General features: G+C 47.8%; 1 protein-coding gene across 4 annotated transcripts in view; it reads right to left on the bottom strand.

The window, feature by feature from the left end:
• LOC8053015 (rab5 GDP/GTP exchange factor) overlaps positions 1-22,658 on the bottom strand; it is a 50,917-nt gene extending 28,259 nt beyond the window's left edge. Inside the window, exons 1-2 of one of the 4 annotated variants that reach the window (XM_029970309.4) lie at positions 22,518-22,658; positions 18,526-18,787 (exon numbers count right to left, since the gene is read on the bottom strand). In XM_029970309.4, coding sequence (XP_029826169.2) covers positions 18,526-18,722 — 197 coding nt within the window. In that variant the 5' untranslated portion in view covers positions 18,723-18,787; positions 22,518-22,658. Of the gene's footprint in view, positions 1-18,525; positions 18,788-20,905; positions 21,560-22,104; positions 22,474-22,517 lie in introns of those variants that run through there. The other 3 variants (XM_029970310.4, XM_029970308.4, XM_029970307.4) reach the window with 3 other exon arrangements.

Raw genomic sequence — 22,658 nt, 5'->3', positions numbered from 1 at the left:
GTTTCTGAAGCCGTGCTGCAATTCTCGATAACTTGCTGTGTGGCGACACTTCAAAAGCTTCCGTATTCCGCGCCAGGCTGTGCCAGAGGTTCGCGCTAAGGATTAAGACGCGCTGGCCGGCTGGCTTGGATGGCCACACCCATGAATCAGCGGGAGGAGGCGGATTCACAAATCTCGCATGCACGGTGGCGCGCCCAACTCAGACCGCAACTATTCTTTTCCGTTGCCGGCACTTTTCAGACGCGATAAGAACAGAATTGTCATGCATCACACCGTGGTAAACAATTCTGCTGAGAGTTGAACTGTGAATTTTTTTTCACATAAAAAGAAAAATACAAACATAAATACTCCTCTTCCGGTGATTCAAGGGCGCGGCCAGCCAGGCCAGCCGGCCAGTGCGGCTTCTTAGAACGACCGCTGGTGCAGCTTGGCGCGGTTGAGGAAATACTTCGGAAGTGGCACCACGGAACAAGTTATCGGGAATTGCAGCGCGGCAGCCGGAAACAAAAAACTCGGCACCCCTATGAGTATGGAAGGACACGCATGCACCAAGTGCCGGCCTAGATAGCAGGCGCTGAGCCATCGGCCACCACTTTCGTGGTCCGCGAACTTTTGTCCCAGACTGTACAACCAACTGGCCCAGCATGCTTTCGTGAAAGGCACTTCATTTTTGTTTTTAAAAAAACAATGCAGTCCTCTTCAGCATCACCTAGGAAGACCACATGTCAAATATTACGACCTAGTTCTGTCTAAGTGTTTCTAAAACGGTCCGGCAAACTTTTAAACGTGCCAAGTTGCCGAAATCGGCTGACTCCAGCGGGCGAATTGAGGTGCAATTAACAGCACAGTCGAGGCTGCGGCATTGGCATAGCCAACATTGAGCTAAACCTCATCACCATTGCACCTTTTTGTCTGTTTTTACTTCTCGGGGCAAGCGCAATGGGTGACGTCAGCAACGTGTCCTCTCGACGCTCAGCAGTGTCCACATAATTGGCATGACGCACCTGCCCACCCTCTCTCGCACCATAACTGCCGTCGTCATTTACCGTTCGTGATTATTGTCTCTCGGAGTTTCGTTCAGATACGTGCGCAGACTGATGCCGCAGTTCTGCAGACGTCGTCAAATGTCGTAGACACCAAACGTGATGAAGAGTGCGGTGCAGATGACACTGACGCCTGGCACACGCCCGCCCCAACGGTGGCCCGTCAGGACGCCCCAATCCCACCCGTCGTTGCATAGAAGATCACGTGACATCTCGTACCAAGTCATTCGAAACACTCATTATGATGCAAGCATCGCTCCAGCACACAAGACCCGAGAGCAGACTTCAACTCTGTCTCGCGCCCATGCGCGTGAAGAAACTGGCATTCTGACAGACACCACCTCACTTTGCATGGGGGGGGCTGAGGTGGCAGAGATGTCAATGACTTGGGGTGCGGAATGAGTGCGGAATGGGGGGGAGAAGGCATCGAAAGCATGTGTATATTATAGGGCCGGCTGGACTTCAAAGGGGGGGGGGGGGGGGGGGGATGCTGAAGCCCCATAAACCTCCCCCTGGTATGCCACTGCCTCGCTATACTCCGCTTACCCCATAGGCTGACAGTGCAATGGGAGCTAAACGCTCACTGGACCAATCATCGGCCTCCCTTCTATCACTTGACCCGGTTCTCGGCGCATGGGTGTGGGTGGGAGCGTGATCATGTGAAGTGAGATAGACATACGACTGGTCGAACAGGCATGTAGCTTCCACTGCACCGTCAGCTTAAAGGGACACAGACACTCCACAAAATTTTTTTTTAATTTTTTGCCAGGCGATTTAGTGTGGTGTCCAGAAGACTACCCAATTTACATTTTGCTACAGAGTCACATATATATTTCAGTAAAGACGAAAGACGCAACTGCTAGAAACCGAAACCTGCGCACGGAGGTCAAAGAAATATAGAGGAGGAGAGAGCGCCGGAAATCACGTGGTTACACCCTACCGCACCTTTCCTTTCCGTTTTTTTTTATTTTATTACTATTGCGCGCAGCAGACGACATTACAGCATTGCGAATATCCTTTGCCGTGCGATTGCTTTGCAGTTATGTTTGTTCCGCTCGCTGTTCTGCGCTTCAAGATGAGTTGTTTTGTACATTGGAGAGTTGGAAATGAGTAGTGAGTGTTTGTGGTGAATGCCCGTGATCGGCTCCGAAAAGGATGCCCCCAAAGATGTTGCGTGATGAGCTGCCTCAGAGGTTCTGCATCCAAAAGTGGCATTGTGCGGCAGAGTCTGCATAAGTTTCCGAAATATCATCGGGATCGGAACCAATGGCTGGCTGCAATTCCAGCAAAACAGTTACAGGCACCTTGGAAAGCGGACGCTACCCATTTAATATGCTCCATGCAGTTTGTGGAAAGTGACTACATTGAGTTCACAAGTGTCAAAAAGGGAGTCCCATACCAATTAGTTCAGCAACATTTCGTCCACAACATTTGTTCGTTATTTTCAGTGATAATTGTAAAAAACAGAAAGTGTAAATATAAAAAAATGTAATAAAGAAAAAAGTTTGCTTATGTTTTGGATTGAACTTGGATCCGCTGTGCATAAAGCGGACACATTTTCACTGAGCTACTTCACAGTTTGAAATAGTCGTTTCGACAAATCATTTTATACGAGACCCAATAGGGGACAACTGCCCGAGCGATGTCTTCAACCACGAGAAGGGGCGACGACTCGGCGACGCCTTCGTGCGAATCGGCTTGGTGGTCGGGCGGGTTCTCTTCCGATAGAAGACAAATTTGCCGGTATTGCAAACGACAGTTCGGAAGCAGAGGCCACATGCCTGTCATCTGCCGCCATCGCAGTCCAGCCCGTGAGTCCCACGATACGCAAAACGACGCCATGTTGAGAATTACGCAGTAAACGCAAAAAATGTTTTCAGTTCTCTGTGCAACTTTTTTTTTTTTAATCAATGTAATTGCAGTTTTTCAGAAGCCACAAAAAATGGGTTTCATCTGTTTTTTTATTTTTAATATTGAGTGCGTGCCTTCAATCACCCACGACTTCGATTAAATTTGGTGGTTGTGTCTAAACCTTAGAAAACGGCCCGTGACTACAGAGAAGAGAGTGAGCGCGACTCAAACCAGCCAGTTCTTGATCGGCGGTTTTCGGGAAGAAAGAAACCGAATTTCGAGCTGTAAATTCTGTTCTGGGTAGTTAGACTCTCATATGTCATGTACAACTAAAAACCTCGGCAAGCATAAATACCCTGTCAGTGTCCCTTTAACAGGACGAAGGCGGCATACAATGCGTATGGGCATCAATGCACCAACCATGTACCATAAAATAACTATTACGTTGGCAGTCTAGAAGAGCCTTGTGCGGCACAACCAGGGAAGGCTAGTCAAGAAACCCTGTATTGCGCTGACCCCAGCAGAGTTCAATGCTCCGCACGACATAGCTGAGAGCGTGCAAACACACCTGGCATCGAGACACGAAATATGCAATAAAGAAAAAAGGTTGCTTTCTTGACAGCACAATTTGATGGATGGTGGCTCTGACTGCCAAACCTCACGCCCGACGTTTTGCCATTGTCTGACAAAACTGTTCCAAGTCACGGTACTCGCAACGCTACCAATTGGGCAAAGAAAGGGGCTTTTCCAAAGACTATCACTATTATATTATAAACATTATTTAGTGCCCATTATTCAAGCCGTTTTTTAATACTCAATTGGCTCTTGTGCCCGGCAATGGAGGTTGTGAGAACTTAAAATTATTTTTCTGTGATTCACTTCAGCTTGTTTTTCCCTCGAGGGGATAGTAAATCTGGTAGCAAATACCAGACAAAAAAATGCTGGCCTCCCTCCCGTCTGCCTTATTAACGACCAGATAGAGCTATAGGGGGTGCTCTGTTCAGCTTGTTTTCCCAAAAGCTTGGCATTTTACCCAACACAACCCAACCCAGAAACCCAATATAACTTTTCTCTATCTGGATTACGGAAATGGGAGTTTTACTGGACATCTGGATTTCAGGTTTCCAGGAAAAATTCCAGTTAGATTTCCAGTCCCAAATTCCAGCTAGCGAAAAGTTATATTGGGCTTTGCAGTAGGGAAATGGTTACCAAAATTATACAGACTTGATCATGCTGACCAATACCAGAGAGCACGAGATGTGTCCTACACAAACCGCACTTTGTGTGTTGTCTGGGGAAGACTTTTCAATATTTTTATTACCTATATTTTTTTTATTATTTACTTATTTATTTCGTTTTATTTATTTATCTATAATTACTTGATCTATGTATTATTTTCATCTAAAACCTGCCCCTGTCAGCAGCAAATTTGCATCCAAATAAAAACATTGACCCATTCATACCAGGTGCGCTAGTAGCTCACAGCACCGACCCAGGTTCGAGCCACGCCACAACATAAACATTTTATATAAACTTCATGTATAACCTTAACGTCTGCAACACTCTCAGCCGTCACTCATTCATGACACCTGCTATGACGCTCGTTTACGACGCTCGTTTAAGACGCTCGTTTACGACGCTCGTTTAAGGCGCTCATTTAAGATGCTCCTTTATGATGATTTCATCATAAAAAACGCCGCATACAGCACATTTTGTGTTCACATTAAACGGAGTGACGTTATTGGAACGTAACAGACTGGATCTCTCCCGAAAGAAGTGTCAGACGATGCGAGCTCGATCCACTTCAGCCTTTGTACTGAGCAGGTGCTGCACACATGCACCGTGCATGCTGTGCTGTTCACGTAGAGCCTCCTTGGGAAACGGGAGACCACGAGCCCCAGCCAAACGCTGACGCAGCCTTCGGCTAGGCCAGCCGAGCGCGGCGTCACTGTTGTTGCTATTCCCATGGGTGTAGTTCTAAGGTTTGCTACTAGGGGCACTGCATTCCTTCCCTGATACTGCCCCCGTCTGGGAGTCGTGTAAGCTCTGGGGCGTGCCCTTTGACCTCGACAGCCTAGTGCATGACCGGACTAAAGAAACACTCCTTATCGTAACACGCAAGCTGCAAATTGACCAAAGCCAGCCTTTCCAAACAAAGCATCCAAACGCTGTAGAACGAAGTCCAAATGAGCATAATGATGCAAACCTCGAAACAAAACTAAGGCAAGCTTCACGCAGGTGCGGGCATCGGTCGAACGAGGCTTTATCTAACAATAATATTCACACTGCACTAGCAAAATCTTCTATCGTAAAGTTCCCAGAGAACGCCTGCCCCCGAGAGATTGCCCATCCCGTTTTTCTGGCTAAATATCTGCAACATAAAATTTCGAAACGTCGCCCGCCCTCCGATTTCCGTCGGACGTCACGCAACGTTTGACAGGAATCGCATCAAATGCGCCATTTGCTGTACCGGCATGTCTGACAAGCGAGTTTATAGCGGGCTACCGCGCTTTAGGGAGTTTTCGTAGATGGTTTTCACCGTCCTGCAACGCTCTCCCCAACCCGCTACAATACCCGGAACTCTACAGTCAAGGCCATTGGCGCGCAGGCGCAGTAGCGACTTCTTCGTTGCGGAGGGCTTAACGGACGGAGGGGAAACGCGGTCTACGAAAACTCCCTTTTGTCTGCGAACTGCGCACGCGTTATCGGCTTCTGTAACAAGCGAGTTGTTCCCACGTGTATGTTGCACTGTGAAATGCGAATCTGTTGCGTCCGCAATATGCGGTATCCGTTCTCGTGACATTGTGTTTTTAGCGGATTCCCGCGTTTTTGTCCGCGATCTGCGGTATTGCTGCATTCGCGATCTGCGGTATTTGTTCCCATAACATACGAGTTTGTAGGGGATTCCTGCCTTTTTGTCTGCGATCTGCAAGCGCGATATCGGTTCCTGTGACAGACAAGTTCGTAGCGGGTTCCTGCGTGTTTATTGCACCATAAAACTTGCATCTGCTGCGTCCGCGATTTGCGGTACTCATTCCCGTAAGATGCAAGTTCTCGGCGGATTTGCGCGGGTCCTTGGTACCGTGAAACGCGAATCTGCTGCATCCACAACCTGCGGTATCCTTTCCTCTGACACAGGAGTTTGTAGCGAATTCCCGCCTGTTTATCGCATCGTTACACGCGAATTTGCGGTGTCTGCGATCTGCGGTTTTGCTGAGGCGTCCCCAAAGATAGCCCACCCCATGCTTTTCACCATTTATCTCTTCATTTTGGGTGGGCGTTCTTTCGGAACCTTACGGTAATCACGTCGTCGAAAAAATCCAAAAGAGGGCTGAACTTTAGAATCTGGTCCACTTTATAACCCCCAAAATGGCGACTCCTTGTCTTTCCTTTATATAATTACCTAAAAACTGCTTTTCCACACCGACCTTCGCTTCATAAAGTTTTGCTGCAAGCCAACTGTCAAAGCCAGGCACAGTTTACAAACGCAACCAATTGACAAGCATAATCGTGCAATTCTTGGCTCCATCTTTTGTTAAGGCTCTCAGACACTTTGCATCGCTGGAACACACTTTTGGCCTTCAGGAATCTAAGAAAAGCCTCGGAGCCAGGTTTTAGATGGGACCATACTGTAAGAATGACCCAATATTGAGGAGCTGCTCGAGACATTTCTTGTCTTCCTGGGGCCTAATCTACACGGCAAAACCGAGCGGGACTTTGGTTATGATGAGGAAGCTAAGAGAATGAAAAATATAAGATCCTCGATCGGTGCCGCCTGGGTAGACTCAACCGATATTAAAGCCAATTCAATATAACAGAATTGGATCCATAAATCAAATGGAAACTTCATCAAAAATCAACTAGGAGCTGAACCAAAAAGAAACTGGGCTTCACCAAGAGAACGACCCAAGAAGGACCGACAGGGAGAAAGGACCCCGCAGAGCCCGACACTAGCCCAACCCCGTGAAGGGGCACCAAGGGCGACATTAGAGCCGTATATACACAGGGTTTGGCCATCCACTGGGAAGTCATCGTAGGAAACAGCGCGAAAACAGACGAGGAAGAAGGGGAAACATACGGGACGAGCGCTCACTATCAACTGAAATGTTTGAAAAATCCAAAAAACGCCACCTCATTATCTAGCAGTGCCAAAGACGGTTGGCTGACAAAGGAGGCTCTCGTCTTTTTTATTTGGTACGCCTCTACTATCTCTCTAGACACTTGGTCCCTGTGCTTGAACAAAACTTCGGTGTCACTCAATCTTGGCTCACACCTACAGTCGCGGCAATGCATTGCAAGATGAGAGTGGAACAAAGCTAGTGTCCTCGAAGGTCACAGAAGAAAACAAAGTGCATTCTTTTGGATAATATAATGTGCTCGAGGGAAAGTTGCGTAAAACTTTTTCAGTGGAAAAAAACAACAACATTGCTAGGGAAAACATATTTAGAAACCCGTGTTTTTTTGTTTTAAATGATTTTTATTTCCGTCACCGGCGGATGTTTATTGGTGTTCTTCGGTTAAAACTGAGAAGTATACAAGACGTTTGCGTTGAAAAAAAAAAAAACAGTGCTTGCTCAAATATATAAGAAAAACAGTGTTTTTCGGTTTTAAACGATTTTGTATTTTTGACACCGGCGAATGTTGATCGGTGTTTTTCGGTTAAAACTGGGTACAGCCTAGTTATGAGTGGGTTGCACAGTATATACCCACCCGCATACGAAAGGTACCTTATACACTGCTCCAACGGTGCATGATAGAACTGTGTGACATGCCTTATGGTGCAACCCTGACTATTTGGTTTTCTCTCCTTACTAACATGCCTTTCCACGGCGGGGCAAATCTGGCTCGGCTTACTTTTGGCCGAAGAAAAGACACTCCCTCTGTATCTTGTCGCGATCCGCTTTAACCCGTGTGTGAAGTGCGGTCAACATAAGGAATGGAAGCCACCTTCTTTTTGTTATTCCCTTCCCACTCAGTGCAGTTTTTTGCCTCATTGGCAAAAAAACTGCACTGAGCAGTTTTTTGCTTCTTTACTTTTTTGCAGGCTGCGGTAAACTCTCCTTCCTTTTGTGCTCGCCAAATTCTGATAGCGCATTCCGAACACATGATACAGCAATACCGTTTTTTATGAGCTTTAAATGGGAGGACCGAAAATCGAGAAAGGACTTAGCGGTCCTCGGATGTTGAGACCAACACACATGCTCTTGCTTAACGTCACAGAAACTGAATCTGGTGTTCTTTGGGGGTTTCGAACATGAATTTTAGTCCTAATCCTTGTTCACTGAAAATCTTTAGCACATTTTGGAGTGTCTCGCTAAAATCGGCTTTTTTTATGAATACACGATAATCATCCACATATTTGAAAATCCTTCCAGTAATTCCCTCTAGTAACTTGTTTTTCATTGCTCAATCCACTTTTCCGAGAAAAACACTACTCGGTACAGGGGCCACCCTCGACTCAATCCACACTCCGGATTTTTAATACAAACTTTGTCTCGCCATCCAATACAAGTGGACCTTAGACAAAAGGATAGAACCTCAAGAGAATCTTCGACTCTAACACCGTATAGAGATCTCAAGGTCATCTCGCCATTTAGATCGAAAATACACTCCTGTACACACCTCATAAGGTGGTCGTGGGGCATGGACTAGTAGAGGTCTTCAACGTCTATGCTGAAAGCACTGCAGCTTTGTGGGTTGTTTTCCTTCAGGAGCTCAATGACAGCCAAGGAACTCGGGATGCCAAAAGGGCCACCTATTACCAGCAAGTCAAGGTTCCTTTGTAGATACCCAGACAAAGCGTGAAGCCAGGTACCTTTCTCTGATGCACAACAGTATGGAACGGGATATCAGGTTTGCGTGTTTTAGCCGCAAAGAATACCTCCAACACAAGGTTTTTCTGTTTCTCGACACCCGCGGCCACTTTTTAGAAGTCAAGTCTATTGAGTAGTTCCACACCTCGTTCCTTAACCTTTGAGGGGTTTTGGAAACTCTGTCGAACGTTTTTCTGTATCGCCATGCTCACTTTCTCTAAGAACATGTGTCATAACGGAATGACAAAGAACTCCTTATCTGACAAGATAAAGAGGGATTAAAAAATCTTGAGTGCGCATTGGGTTGAGGGTGGCCCGTGTACTGAGTAACATTTTTCTTGGAAATGTGGATCAAACACTTAAAACGAGTTAGAGGGACTTACAGAAAGGATTTTCAGATGCATGGATGATTATCTTGTATTCGTAGAAAAACCTGATTTTAGCCAGACACTCCAGAACGAGCTAAAGACTTTCACTGAACAAGGATTATGACTAAAATTCACATTTGAAACCCCCAAAGAACTCTAGATTCAGTTTCTGGATCTCAGTATCGATGTTAAGCAAGAGCACGTGTGTTGGTCTCACCATCCGAGGACCACTAAGTCCTTGCTCGATTTTCGGTCCGCCCATTCAAAGTTCATAAAAAACGGTATTGCTGCATCATGTGTCCGGAATGCACTATCAAAATTGTGCGAGCACAAATTGCGGGGGAGCGTTTCAGCTCAAATATCTAGGCTCCGAGAGGCAGGTTTTCCAGATTCGGTAATTACAGTCGAGACCGGTTATAACGAAGTCAACGGGAATCGGATATCACTTCGCTATATCCGCTATTTCGTTATAACCGACTTCGGTTAACGAAGTGCAAAACGGAATGAGAAATCGTGATCACTTCGCTGTAACCGCTATTTCGCTATAACCGACTTCATTATAACCGGTTTCGAGAGTACCGCACCCGCGAAAAAGTAAAGAAGAGTATCAGGGCCGATGCGGCAAAAAATTGCGCTGAGCGGGAAGTGAATAACAAAAAGAAGGTAGCTTCCATTCCTTACGTTCACCGCGTTTCACACGGGGTTAAAGGGGATCACGACAAGATATGGAGCGAGTGTCCTTTTTTCGGCCAAAAACAGGCCAAGCCAGATTTGCCTTGCCATAGAAAAGTGTGTTCGTAAGGGGAAAAAACCGAATAGTCAGGGTTGCACTGTAAGGCATGGCACAGAGTTTGTATCATGCACCGTTGCAGCAGTGTATAAGATACCTTTCACATGCGGGCGGGTATATTTTGGTCAAACGAGTCGTTGTTTGAACATCTGTTTAAGAGAGCACCAGGGTTCATTGAAGGGGTGTGCATACTCTCATCTTGCGATGCATTGCCGCGACTGCAGGTGCGAGCCAAGGTTGAGTGGCACCGAAGTTCTGTTCAAGCACAGGGACCAAGTGTCTAGAGAGATAGCAGAGGCATACCAAATAAAAAAAGATGGGAGCCTCCTGTGTCAGCCAACCGTCTTTGGCACAGCTAGATAGTGAGGTGGCGTTTTTGGATTTGGGCTACCTTCATACTGCTCTTTATCACATTTCTCACGTGCCATCCCGCTGTTATGAATTGTCCTGTGATGCGCAGGTGGGGGGCATACTACCAAAGATGAATGGTCGTTTTCACGTTTTCCTATTAAAATACTTCAGTTCATAGTCGGTGCTCATCCTGTGTGTTTCTTCTGCGTCCACGTCTGTTTTCATGCCGTTTCCTATAATGAATTCCCACCAACTCGCCCTACTATCCATTCTTCATTGGGAAGTATAGGAGGCAAATGAGAAGACGTCATTGGCCGAAAGCAGGCTGGGTGTGTTTCAGGACGTCTTCACATATTCGAATGTGGCCAACCAGAAGCCCGAAAGAATATCCCGGTGGTGGTTGTGAGAAATGAAATTAATAAGTGCGTCGGAGTAACTCTCAGTGACTGAAAATATGGTGCACGTGATGTTTTAATCACGGTCATCCAAAATCATTGTGGAAGAGCGCAACTAGTGGAACGATCGACATAATCCCTACGCCAGGCGTCGAGGGCTGGGAACCTGCCGTCCGAGCGGTCACACTCTGTCCGAGCAAAACAAAGTTCAAGCGACATATTCGCTTCTTACATCTCTGTGCATGATCATAATTGAAACGTCACATGCACCCTATTTTCAACCATGAAGGCTACATTTAACTCTTGCACGCTTACTAAAACCATATGCCTATGATTAAAACTGTTTCTTGCTACCACCGCTAGGGGATTCTTTTCGGCTTCTGGTTGGTCAAGAGAGCATGTCAAGCCCTCTTTCTGAACCTGGTGCACGCCCTGGCTCTGCCTGCACCTCCCATTGACCATACTCTCTCTATACATGGCTCTGGGCGACACTAGTGGGTCGACGATGGGCGAAGGGCAATAGGAGAGCCCAGCAACCACCGCCGTAGTGATATTTGCTTTTCCCCTCCTCCCAATCCCAAAGAAGGGGTCCCCCCTTCAGTAGAGGAGCTTATTTTGAAGGTGGGAGCACGGTGTAGGAAGGCTCTTTAGGTGTTAAGACTCCTCTCCTCGCCCCATCGGAACGGCGAACAGATCACGTCCCCTCCTTTCCTATGTTTTCCCCGCCTGCCCCTAGAGGGCGCCAAAACGCTCAGGCCGTTCGGTCGCCGGTCCTCCGCCGAAACATGGGCTAAGTCACCCATTGCTTATGCCGCCTCTAACTGTTTCCAACTTTTTTTTAATTTTTTTTTTTTTTCAATGATGAATTGAGCATAAAAGAAATGTAAAAACCAAAGATCCAAAGCCAAACATTTGAATGAATACGCCGACTGCTTTCCAGCCTGGGGAAACGTAAACATTTTAGAAAGGGAAAACAACGACATGAAAATATTAGTAAAAGAGACGATCAGGATAAAGACGTCTGCCGAATGGATCAGTCATATGCTCGGTCGTTGTTCTCTCCAAATTGAAGGAGCCTCGTAGGGGATTGTCTTGCATGCGGTAGACACAGACACAACAGACTGCCCATCTGTTCAGGGTCGGATTCTGTCTGACGTTCTCGTGGAATGCAGACGCCTCCGTGGAAGGCAGACGCCTCTCCGGTTTCGGTCGAACGTGCAAAAGGGTTCAGATTGCATGAAAATGCGAGAGGACTGCAAAGGAAAAAACCGAGATGCAAAGAAGCAGTCTCGAGAAAAGAAGAAAGGGTCTTGACTGTGCGACTCGTAATGTGGAAAAGAACTCCAAAAGCAGCTATAGTGTGCCATACATTAAACAATGTTTTAACCGCGGTTTTTTTACAACATTTTTTTACAGCGATTTTTTTTTTTTTTTTTTAAGTTTGTAATGATATTATTATTACACTTATATCAGAAGTGCCATTAATAAAACCGGTTTGCTTTACTGGACGAGTAAAGCAAACCGGTTTACTCGTCCTTTGCTATAAACCTTTGCTGCAATCTGCTACATGCAAATGTAAGTGTACTAACAAATTGAACCTTTCAAAGAATGCTGCTTTTATTACCTCTGCGTGCAAACTGTGTAACTTCGTGCCAATTCGGCCAGCAGTTCAATTTAGCAGAACTCAAAGGCTGCCTTAAAATGTAAAAGAATAATCGCGTTAGCTGCCCCACATAATGAAAAAAAATTTTTTTTGTTTTTTTAATAGTCCAGTTGAATTAACGGTAATTTGCGAACCCGATATATATATATATATATATTTAGAAAAGTCATATGAACGGTGCTTAAAGCAATTCAGTTCCTTATTATCCTTTAACAAAGTTTGTGTTAATCATTCTTTATTTTTGTGCATTTTTTTTCTTTCGGTCGCACTCAAGTTATCGTTTACCTGCGCTACAATCAGAGTTTATTCATTTTACAAACGCTTCCCGACGTTACTATTGCGCTACTGAGGAAACAAACGACGGAATGGAAGCTAGGCTAGAAATTATCTACAGGAGAGGGCCATCTTTTTTTCACTCGTAGACCGCCGCGTCGGCTCGTATTAGGGAGTTACTCTTGTTTGTCCGTCTCCCATTTTTTGGGTTATGAAAACTTCAGTGTGCTGAGAGTGATGATAGTTGAATGGCCCCACCTACATACCACATCGTACGCGAACCCGTAGCCACCGGAAAACAAGCTGCACGCTGAGCAGGCAGCTAGCACAGGTGGCCCGGTGCGCTGCAGGATGGCCTGAAACTTACGGCGCCATCTGGGGGTGGCTCCGTGAAGCCAAGCACGCGGGGTGTCATTATCTGGTCGCGGCGGAGAGCGGAGTCACCACACCTAAAGAGCCTTCCTACACCGTGGGTGGGAGTGACGTGAACAAGACAAGAAAATAAAGGTCCTCCTTTGTCCGTTCCCGCGTGAGCACCGCAGACTTAGAGCCAATTCAATATAAATTAAGTGGATCCTTGGATCAATTGTGAATTTCATAAAAAAAGTAAATCGGGAACTGAACTAAGGAAAAAAAACTGGGTGCCACCAAGAAAACGGTTTAGGAGAGACCGACCCCACAAAGTGGCACAAAAGGGCAACAGCAGTGGGTCGACGACGGTCGAGGGCACCCAGTGCGCCGGACAACCGTAGAGGGACTGGGACATCAGCACCTGCTGCGATTGGCCAGCTCCGCACCGCTGACCAATTGCAGCGGGTGCCACCGGCCCCAATCTCTCGGTCCCACCGTGTAGATTAGTGCCACCGATAAACATTTTGCATTCTGCATAGCAACTTTATGAGGGCGTATGAGCGAACTTCCGAAGAGCTGCCTCAGTGAAAGCAGAAAATTACGAGAAACAAAGCTGAGGCAGGCATTTCACGTAAGGATGCAAGTTGTCGGTACTGTCTGGCAGAAAGCAAGCAAAATAGTGGACAGTGACGTGGCGACCAAAGGAGGACCGAAGCCTTCCTACAGCAGGGCTGGAACTCATGAAATGTACTTGGGAGCAGCCACGGGAGCAGCTGAAACAGCCGTTTTGGAGCAGGATGGGAGCAGCTAAAACTACATTCTGGAGCAGGCTAGGAGCAGCTCAGGTAAGTTTTCAATGCACTTCAGCTTGTGTCTTAGACAAGCATGGGAGCAATTTCAATTGTGCTTAGCAGCAAAGATGAACATGAGTGTTTAGAGACCTAGGTAGATGGGATAACAGTGTAACAGATGCGAAAACTTGAAACTTTGTGAGCCTTAATGAGAATCAAAAGGCAAGTATCATATGTTTCTGAAGATAGTGTCCTTGATATTTTCTGAATGGCTTACAGTTGCTCAAAATGCAAACAAGCACTGCTTATTGCACAACCCACATGTGCTCAACATAGTAATTATATGCGCGTACCACGTGAGTCGCGCAAGCAACGGACGTGCAGTTGCGTGGAGGAACAGGGTAACAAATTTCAAGTTTATCTTATAGTGCAACTCAATATTGAAGCAGCAGACTACGATTAACGGAGTTATCATATTCGAAGCGATATGCAGGAGCAAGGTTAAAGTACGCCGAGCAGCTCTACCACTCGCGTGAGAGCTGCTGGCCGGCAAGGTTTCGGATCGGATCGCGTTTTAGTTCTATCGAATCACGATTTATCTTGAGGGAATGCGGTTCCAACTTCTAACGATGAAGTACTAAAAGGTATCTTCTACTCATTTGTTTTCAACTGGCTGACATCCGGATCCCCGGCCGCAGAGCCTCAGGCGATCTGACGCTAAACGACTTGCTGCCGACTTGTTGAACCACTGATGGTTGAAGAATAACAATCCAGTCGCAGGTGCTGTAGCGCTAGGAATACGACCCCCAAATTTTTTCGCACGCTTCTGACTTAAGATACACAGGGAGAATAAACAGAACAAAGGATTGCAAGGCCGACCAAGCTAAACGCGCTCATTCTTGCCAATCGAGTCGATAAAAACCGAAACGAAGACAAAATAAAATTTTTTTTTGGCGCATGTTTTGCGATTTGGTGCATGATGGCACGAGGTACTGGCTGTGGCGCAGTTTCCGCAACATGGCGCAGGATGGCGCAGACAAATGCGCCTGGCGCAAAATGGCGCAAATGGTGCAGCCGTTCCACCTCTGTACAGCCACTAAGAATGGCAGAGAGACGCTGCAGTTGTCCCGCCTTCGACAACGCTTCGACCTCTCATGCTCCTCGAGTGCGCATGTGCAGCCGAAGCAGGGCAGAAGGCATGAAGCACATGCTCCCTGCGTTCTGCCGTGTCCAGTATAAACATCTAACCCATCCCACAGGCATGAGAAAAGCAGAAAAGCAGCTTTTCTTCTACCACGTGGCTCTGCAGCTGCACATGATGCTCGTTACATCCCACCTTTGAATCTCCCTGTCCCCAGGAATTCCTGGGTTCAAATCCCTCGATCAAACAACCGCCGGTATCGGCTCAATGACTGCACAAAGGTCGTCAAATCATAAATCGCCAAAAAGAAAATATTGCCAAAACCATGTACTCGTATGCCGGCACACTGAAAAACACAATTATTGCCCTCAAACGCGCGACACAGGAAAGAAAACAAAAACTCTTCAGCAACTATCAACGGATGGAGGCTCAAAAACGTGTGGCGGTGTTCTGGCGACTGCCCTTAACCTAGCAACAGCAACAGGCTGATCGCAGCTTGAACAGAACACGCAACTGAAGTCGACAGTAACTAGCACCTGCATAACGGGGAGGCTTTCTGTTCGTGACATCGTATCCCCCACCTCTCCAACAGCTGCACCGTGTTTGGTGAAAGCACAGAATGTGCGCAAGCTACATCTACATGGGACACATCCTTTTACAATTCCTAAAACTAAAAAAGAAAATGATTTCCCCTTTTATTTTTGCTTTAGTTTTATAAAGGTGAAACAGGAGGCTGAAGTTCTATCACCCATGGTGCCCATTCCACGAATCGAAGGACAAACTATAAGTGTCCAGATTCCAGCTGCAATTGCCCAGGTCATTCACATATGGCTGCAGTTTATGTCGTAAATCCAAAACATATTGCAAGCAGATGCGGGTGACGCAACTGCTCGCAAAATGCAAACTCTCTCTCGGGCGTTTTGGGAAGATAATGACGAATCTTCTAAGCTAACAAATTGAGCATCCAAATTAGGACTCCAGAAATGGGGTGCTCCCATACTCAAAGCGACGCCAAAATGCTGGGAGGCATAGGCGCCGGCTGCGAAGGGGCTCGGGTACTTGCCAAAAAGCTTAGGAGAGGGAGGGGGGGGGGGGGGGGGGGCTCCCCCCTCCCTCTCCTAAGCTTTTTGGAAAAGCAAGTACCACCGCCTCCGGAACCTCTGGGTGCACCTCATTAATCTCATCTGTGCGCCCTGGTGTCCGCACATATCGATAGCTGGCGCCCAGTGGATGAATACAAATTCATCTGTGCGCCCTGGTTTTGCACTTACCAACAGCTAGCGCCGGTGAATGCATAAATTTGTCTAACTATTAGTGCAGTCCTGTTCAAAGACCCTATGTAGTACTAGCAAATTCAATAAAGGCTAGTGTTCGAAATTCCTTCCAAAGCCATTGGAAGTATGTAGTTGCAAATGATGACAGTGGCACCTCCAGCGGACCTGCAGCCTACGGAAATAGACAACATGATGTTTGGTAAGCCCCATTTTGTTTTCCCAAACGTTGAAGCAATTCATTACGGTCAGTGCGCTTGAACCACGGAATTCACTGATCACAACTGCAATGACAGCTAAAATATAGGGTCACAAAACCAGACATTTGTTTAGGTATCATGCCGTCAGCATGCTTATCCTACTTTATCCAGGGGATTACAACGTTTGGGACGTCTCTTTCAAGGGACGTCCCAAAAGTTCCCCAAGGAAGAAGGTTAGGGGGAGGCGGGGGACAAGAAGCCCCCCCCCCCTCCTTTGGGATATTGAGAACTATCCGCATATGCCGAGAGGGAAAGACACTTGAAAGATACTTCAATGCAGCGTCGCTTCCGAGGGCCTTATCTAGGGATGCCTCATTTTTCTCGGAACGGAGGGCAAACGTTGGAATCCTTCTTAGCACGCGCTTGTTCCAACAAATGGACAAGGTAAAAAAACATCAACCTGCCTTGAAGTTCAAAAGTAAAACATTTTCTGGCATTTTTGAACAATCACTGTCCATGAAATGCACTCAGGCACCCTTTAGAATGACGAGTTTGTTCTCGGAGCTTCACACTACATCTTTAGAGGTGTTCTTAAAATGCCTCTCTTGAAAACATTTTCCTTTCAACTTAGACCCGAGCATTTCGCTATGTCACCAGTTGGTCTACCTCTAAGGAGTCTTAAAAACAAAACCAGGAAATGCAACCTTCAAGGATTAATGAAACAAAAACTAAATTGCAAAGACAGCTCTTTTTTTCTTTTTTCTCGCTTTGGCTAAACGGTGCTTAAAATAAACACCTCATGCTCATAAAAAGCATGGACCAAGAATTGGTCCTTGTTTGCACGTGCTGGTTCCAACAAGAAGTGCATTTACAAATTTATGAGGTTTACCCTCCATTTTCTCTTCAAATCTCTGTTATAGCTTTTAAAGGGACACTGACACCCCCCCTCCCCCCCCCATTTTTTTTTTTTTATGCTTGGCAATTTATTGTGGTGTCATAATACTACTCAATCAATATGTTGCGACAGCGTCACATATATTTTTAATAAAGTAAAAAAGCGCAACTGCTCGAAACCAAAACAGTCACGTGGCTGAGCAACTATTTTTTTTTTTTTCGATCAACATATTTGCAACTTTTTAGAAGCAACAAAAAATGGGTATATTTTCTGTCTATTTTTAGTACTGAGTGTGTGCTTTCAATGACCCACAACTTTGATTATCTTTGGTGGTTGTGTCTAAACCATAGAAAACGGCACGTGACCACGAAGAAGAGAGTGAGCACGACTCAAACAGCCCACTTCTCAATCGGCGGTTTTCGGGGGAGAGTAAAAAAAACACATTTTTAGTTGCAAATTGTATGCAGGGTAGTTGGGCTCTCAAATGCCACGTACAAATAAAAACCTTGGCGGGCATAAATATCCTGTCAGTGTCCCTTTAACGAAATAAATAAGGAAATTATCTCTTGGCCATGGATTGGATAAGGATGAACTCTTCATATCTAACAATCCCAGCATAGAAAGCTGGATCTAGCCAAAAGAAAGAGAAATACAAAAAAGCCTCAGCACGATTGTTGTAGCACCCCTCCCTCTCCGCAGTTTTTTCTCACCAGTCTTCTAATCTACATTTTGTGATTTTCACGATAGATGGATGGATGGATGGGTGTTAATGTACCGTACGCTATAAAGGGTGTTAACCCTTTATAGCGGACGGTAGCTTTCGCCACCTATCCTAAAATTTTAAAACCAAAAGTATAATTCCTCTCTTTGCCCTACTATACCATATTGCTCCTGCAAAGAAAAATGGTCTAGCTAATGGTTGGTTTAAAATAGAAAGCATTCCCCCCCCCTCACCAGTTTCACATACCCCTTTAAAAAGGGTGTCTGGGACGTGTACCTGACTTTCGTGTTCAGCCTCCTATTTCACCCACGCATCGAAAGTTCTACCAAAGTGGCAACGGATGACGCCAGAAAAGCCGGGGCGTCACGTCGTTGAACTCCGTGATCCCAACAATCAGGCATAGATGTCGCAGGAAAAAGCACAAGAATGCAAGCGTCGCCGTCGTCGCGACGTTTCGACTCCTGGCTGCCAAAGCTTCCGCGGACTTTCGAGCTGCCAGGGTCGCGGGTAGCGACGGCGTGGCACCTCTACGACGACGTCGTGCACAAATCAAGGGACCATTTTTTTAGACCCGGTAAACGCGCCGGTCAGAGACGGACGGTTCTCACCTGCGAGTTGAGGGGGCGCCCCTGGGGCTGGCCGGCGCTTGCGGCGCGAGGGCGCTCTGCGCGGCCCTGAGCTCCTTGTAGCACTTGGAGCAGTAGCCGTCCCACTCAGGGTTCCCGTAGAAGGGGCAGCCCTGGCGGCACTTCAGGTCTCGGTGCATCTCGTGCAGCAGGCTGCCCAGCTTGCGCGTGTCTGCCATGGCCTCCTCCCGCGACGGTGCCTCAAACGGGCACTCGTGCCGAGTCTGCAACGTGACCTCGTCCGCTGCCAAGGAAAGAGATTGGGCCGGGTCAACAACCTCGTGCGGCACGCTGCAGACCGTACCGTACACGGCATACAATGCTGTCAAGGCACGCTGGCTAGAGCGCGCGAGTTCGTTTATAGCCACAAAAAGAATGGGAATCTCGAAGAGGTCTTTCAGTTGTCCCGCCTTCGGCGCGAGTTTCTATTTTCGACAATGCTTGGGCGTGCACGGCAGAAGGCAACGAATGCACGCCAGGCATCCCAAGGAGATGCCATTTCCATCCTGTCAGTCACTACACTGTCGAGACCAGTTATATCAAAGTCAACGGGAATCGGAAATCACTTCGCTATATCTGCTATTTCGTTATAACCGACTTCGGTTATAACGAAGTGCAAAAGGGAATAGGAAATCGTGATCGTTTCGCTGTAGCCGCTATTAATTGACTTCGTTATAACCGGTTTTGACAGTACTGTCTAATTTGCACGCGCTCGAAACGCTAGACCAGGGGTTCTCAAACTGGGTTCCGGGGAACAAAGGGTTCCACGAGCTAGTCTCATGGGTTCCGTGAACACCCAAATTGCAACCACACCCCCCCCCCCCCCCCCCTCCATGCCGCAGGCTGCAAGGCAAGACCATACAAAGCACCTTCATTTCACTTTATACTGACATTGTGATTGATATGGTGGGGATATATGGGAAGCAACACGAGCAAAATTGCCTACAATTGTGCATCTGTTGCTTCTCGGTCGGCAAATATGGAGGAGGGGGGGGGGGGGTTCCGCGGCAGTTTTTGAGGCTCCCTGGGGTTCCGTGAGACCAAAAAGTTTGAGAATCCCTGCACTAGACCAAGCTGTGAGCTCGCACCAGCACAAATTTGACAGCAGTGCTATAACTGAAACTGTGTGTTCCCAGAGAACCGTATCTCATTACAGTGTCTGCTCAAACTGAAGACACAATCCCATTGAGCTTTCTGAAATGATCCTCTTCGGATGTTAAACCTGCTTTGTCTAGTCACTGAATGTTCCTTGTATTCCGTAGCCCGCTGCAAGCGGAGGGCCAAGTCACTTCGACCTATATTGATCAGCAGATCACGGCTGTCTTGACACCGGGAGAAAAAAAAAGAAAAAAAAAAGCAGCATGTATGCAAGATGTAAAAGCGAGAGCTTCGAACAGCCGGCGAATTAAGATTGCTCGGAACCGGATCGGCGTGTAGCTTTTCACTCGGGATTTCTCGAGTGGCCAGTGATCTAGCCCGTGGAAGGGGAATGCCGGTCCATCTGACCGCCGGCAAGCGCTCTGCAAAGTCTACCCGTGCCACGGTGGCCAGATGCAGCTGAGTAACGAGTAAATATCCGCTCCCAAAGAAAACAAAAAAAAGTGGCAGTACCAATGTGAAGTTATTGATTTAACTTCCACAGCCTAGACCTGAAAAAAAAAAAAAAAAAAAAAAAAGAATTTGGAGGTTTCAACGTTTCGGGAAAATTTGGTGGCTCCAATGCCGCTGGGAAGCACGGGCAACGAGGGTTCAGAAAAGGTTCGAAAAAAAAGGCAGAAGACGACGAGATGTCTCTCACGGTAACCCCAGCTCCAATTGAGCGAACGAGCCACTTCCGACGAAGCCATAGGGCATGGACTAGGCTGGGTGGCAAACTCAATCCGAAGGAGTTTGAGGTGACGGGTGTGACGACTACCTTCTGGGGCACCAAGAGGTCCCAGGCGACGTCGCCCACGTTTAAAGCGGGGAGCTTCTTAATTCCCCGAGTGCCGCTGCACTGATTGAGTTACAACTTTTTCGAGCCAAGCACGACGCTCGCCGTGCCTAACAAGAATCCACGAGCAAGTAATTGCAGCGGTGGCATTTCAATAGAAGGTGCATCACTGCGTGATGAGTCACAGTTCATTTCCCAGAATGCATTTGCCCCTGCTTAAACTGTCCAATAAGGAACGACGGGGTGAAAACAACCGGACAGAGGTGTCGGGAACGTTTGCATCCAAATGCCTTCGGAATAAAGGAATATCGAACTACACCGAATGCTGGAAGAATGGCGCATTTCAGCCTCGGCCGAAGCCACAGTCGTGCTCACCCCTGTTTAGCGTGTCCGGTGGACGTTCAGAGATAAACAATGAGCGGTCCGTACCTCTAATCATCCGAAGCTTCTGTGCACAGCCAGAACCATCCCCACCCACCGCGTTCACTGGCAGGACGCCGCCAAAGAGAACTGGGAAGCACGGTGCTTGTCCGAGTCGGCTTCAGAGGACGTGTCCAACTAATTAGTACCTCCCCTAGTCGAGCACAGTGTCGAGTAGAGTCACTAAATAATTTAGTGACACTCGAGGTATGGAGAAACAGGGGTTGCCAGGAGAAACGTGGGCACGAGGGTCTCCTCCAAGGGGCAGGTCCCCCTCGCAACAAAGGGAACAAAAACTGGCATGCTCCCGGAGTTCCGTGCCCGGCACCGGTCCCCGCCACGTCGTTCCCCCGACCCGATAGCGCCGCCGCCGCAATCAATCGCCGTTGCCCAAACCGCGTCGCGATAAAGACACGCGGTCGACCTTAAAACGAAGCCCGGAGGAATCTCGGTATCGGATTGGACCCGGGCATTCCGGGGAAAGCCCTGGGCACCCCGAGAAGGGGGGAGGGGGGTGCTTCCGCTGCGGGGATGCCGGAAGAGCGGGACACGCGCCCGGCGCTTCGCAACTTCCCGTTGGGGGCTACCCCGAAATCGATCCGTCAATCTCCTGTTGCGTGACGCATAGCACCCCCCCACTCCGTCACCCACAGTGCCGACAACTTTCGCAAGTCGCATGACAACGCGCAAGCTGCGCTTTTTTTTTTTTTTTTTTCGCAAACTACGCGAGCTTAGAGTTGGTGATGTCGACACACCTTCCCGAAAATGTGGAGGGAGAAAGGGGGAGTCACGACAGCGGCATCGATTAGGTGCTCTCCCGGATCAAACAGGGATAAATTAGCCGTGATCCGGCGCAAACTGGATAGTCGCTGACCGGATTCGAATGGCAGGAAGGTCCTTCAGTCATGCCCGCCTCCAGCACGAGCTCCCTGCTTTCGGCAACGATTTAGCGTCTCGTGATGCTGGAGTTTGCGCACGCGAATCCAAAGCACGGTGGAAGGCAACAAGCGCGTGCTGCAGGACGCCCTCCCATTCTAATCATGTCAGCGATGAAAATCGGCTAATTGGCGGAAGAATTGGCAGCACGTCAGACTGCGTTTTCGACGACGCGCGCTTTCCCGTCAACCCAGCCGGCGTACGTAGGCTCGCTACAGATTATCCAACGCCGCGCATTAAGCTCCGACGCAAGACGCAGAGAAAGGCGTTACCTTTGACTTGCGTCGGGGTCTCTTTGGATGGAAACGCTAAACCGACGGGCAGCTACGAAGGCGGACTTCCAGAGAAAGTGGCTCGTACGCAGCTCTGGGCTAGTACGGGGGATGCTTCAGATGTCGAGGCACGTTCAAAACACACACACTCACACAGCTGCTTGGCAGCTGCCGCCTCGCTCGTGGATCGAGTCAGGTGCGCCGCGACGATGACGAACTGTGCGTCTGACGCTGAGGAACCGACGGAAGCTACCGCTACTTCTGCGTCGCGTGTCGATCAAACGTTGCCGACGAAATAAGTCGTGCCGACTAATCGCCAATGGCTCCTTTCAGCCAAGCTCGGGTCGTGCCCCTCTAAGGTAGCTCGTGCCTTTTGACTCTGGTGGCTGGTGGCTTTAGACGGTGAAACTTACCTGCTAGGTGACGAAAGAGCCCGTGCAATCAACCATCGCCGAGTATCCGTGGAGAATTAACAGATAAACGATAACCAGCGTCAGTAGGAATGCTGACCGAGGCTGCCGAGGGCGACCCTCTAGCGACCCGACAGGACAATT

The sequence above is a fragment of the Ixodes scapularis genome, unplaced genomic scaffold, assembly GCF_016920785.2.
Source record: "Ixodes scapularis isolate PalLabHiFi unplaced genomic scaffold, ASM1692078v2 PGA_scaffold1__304_contigs__length_218370807, whole genome shotgun sequence".
Lineage (NCBI taxonomy): Eukaryota > Metazoa > Arthropoda > Arachnida > Ixodida > Ixodidae > Ixodes > Ixodes scapularis.
The sequence above is the reverse complement of the archived record's forward strand: the minus strand, read 5'-3'. Positions and strand labels throughout refer to the sequence as shown.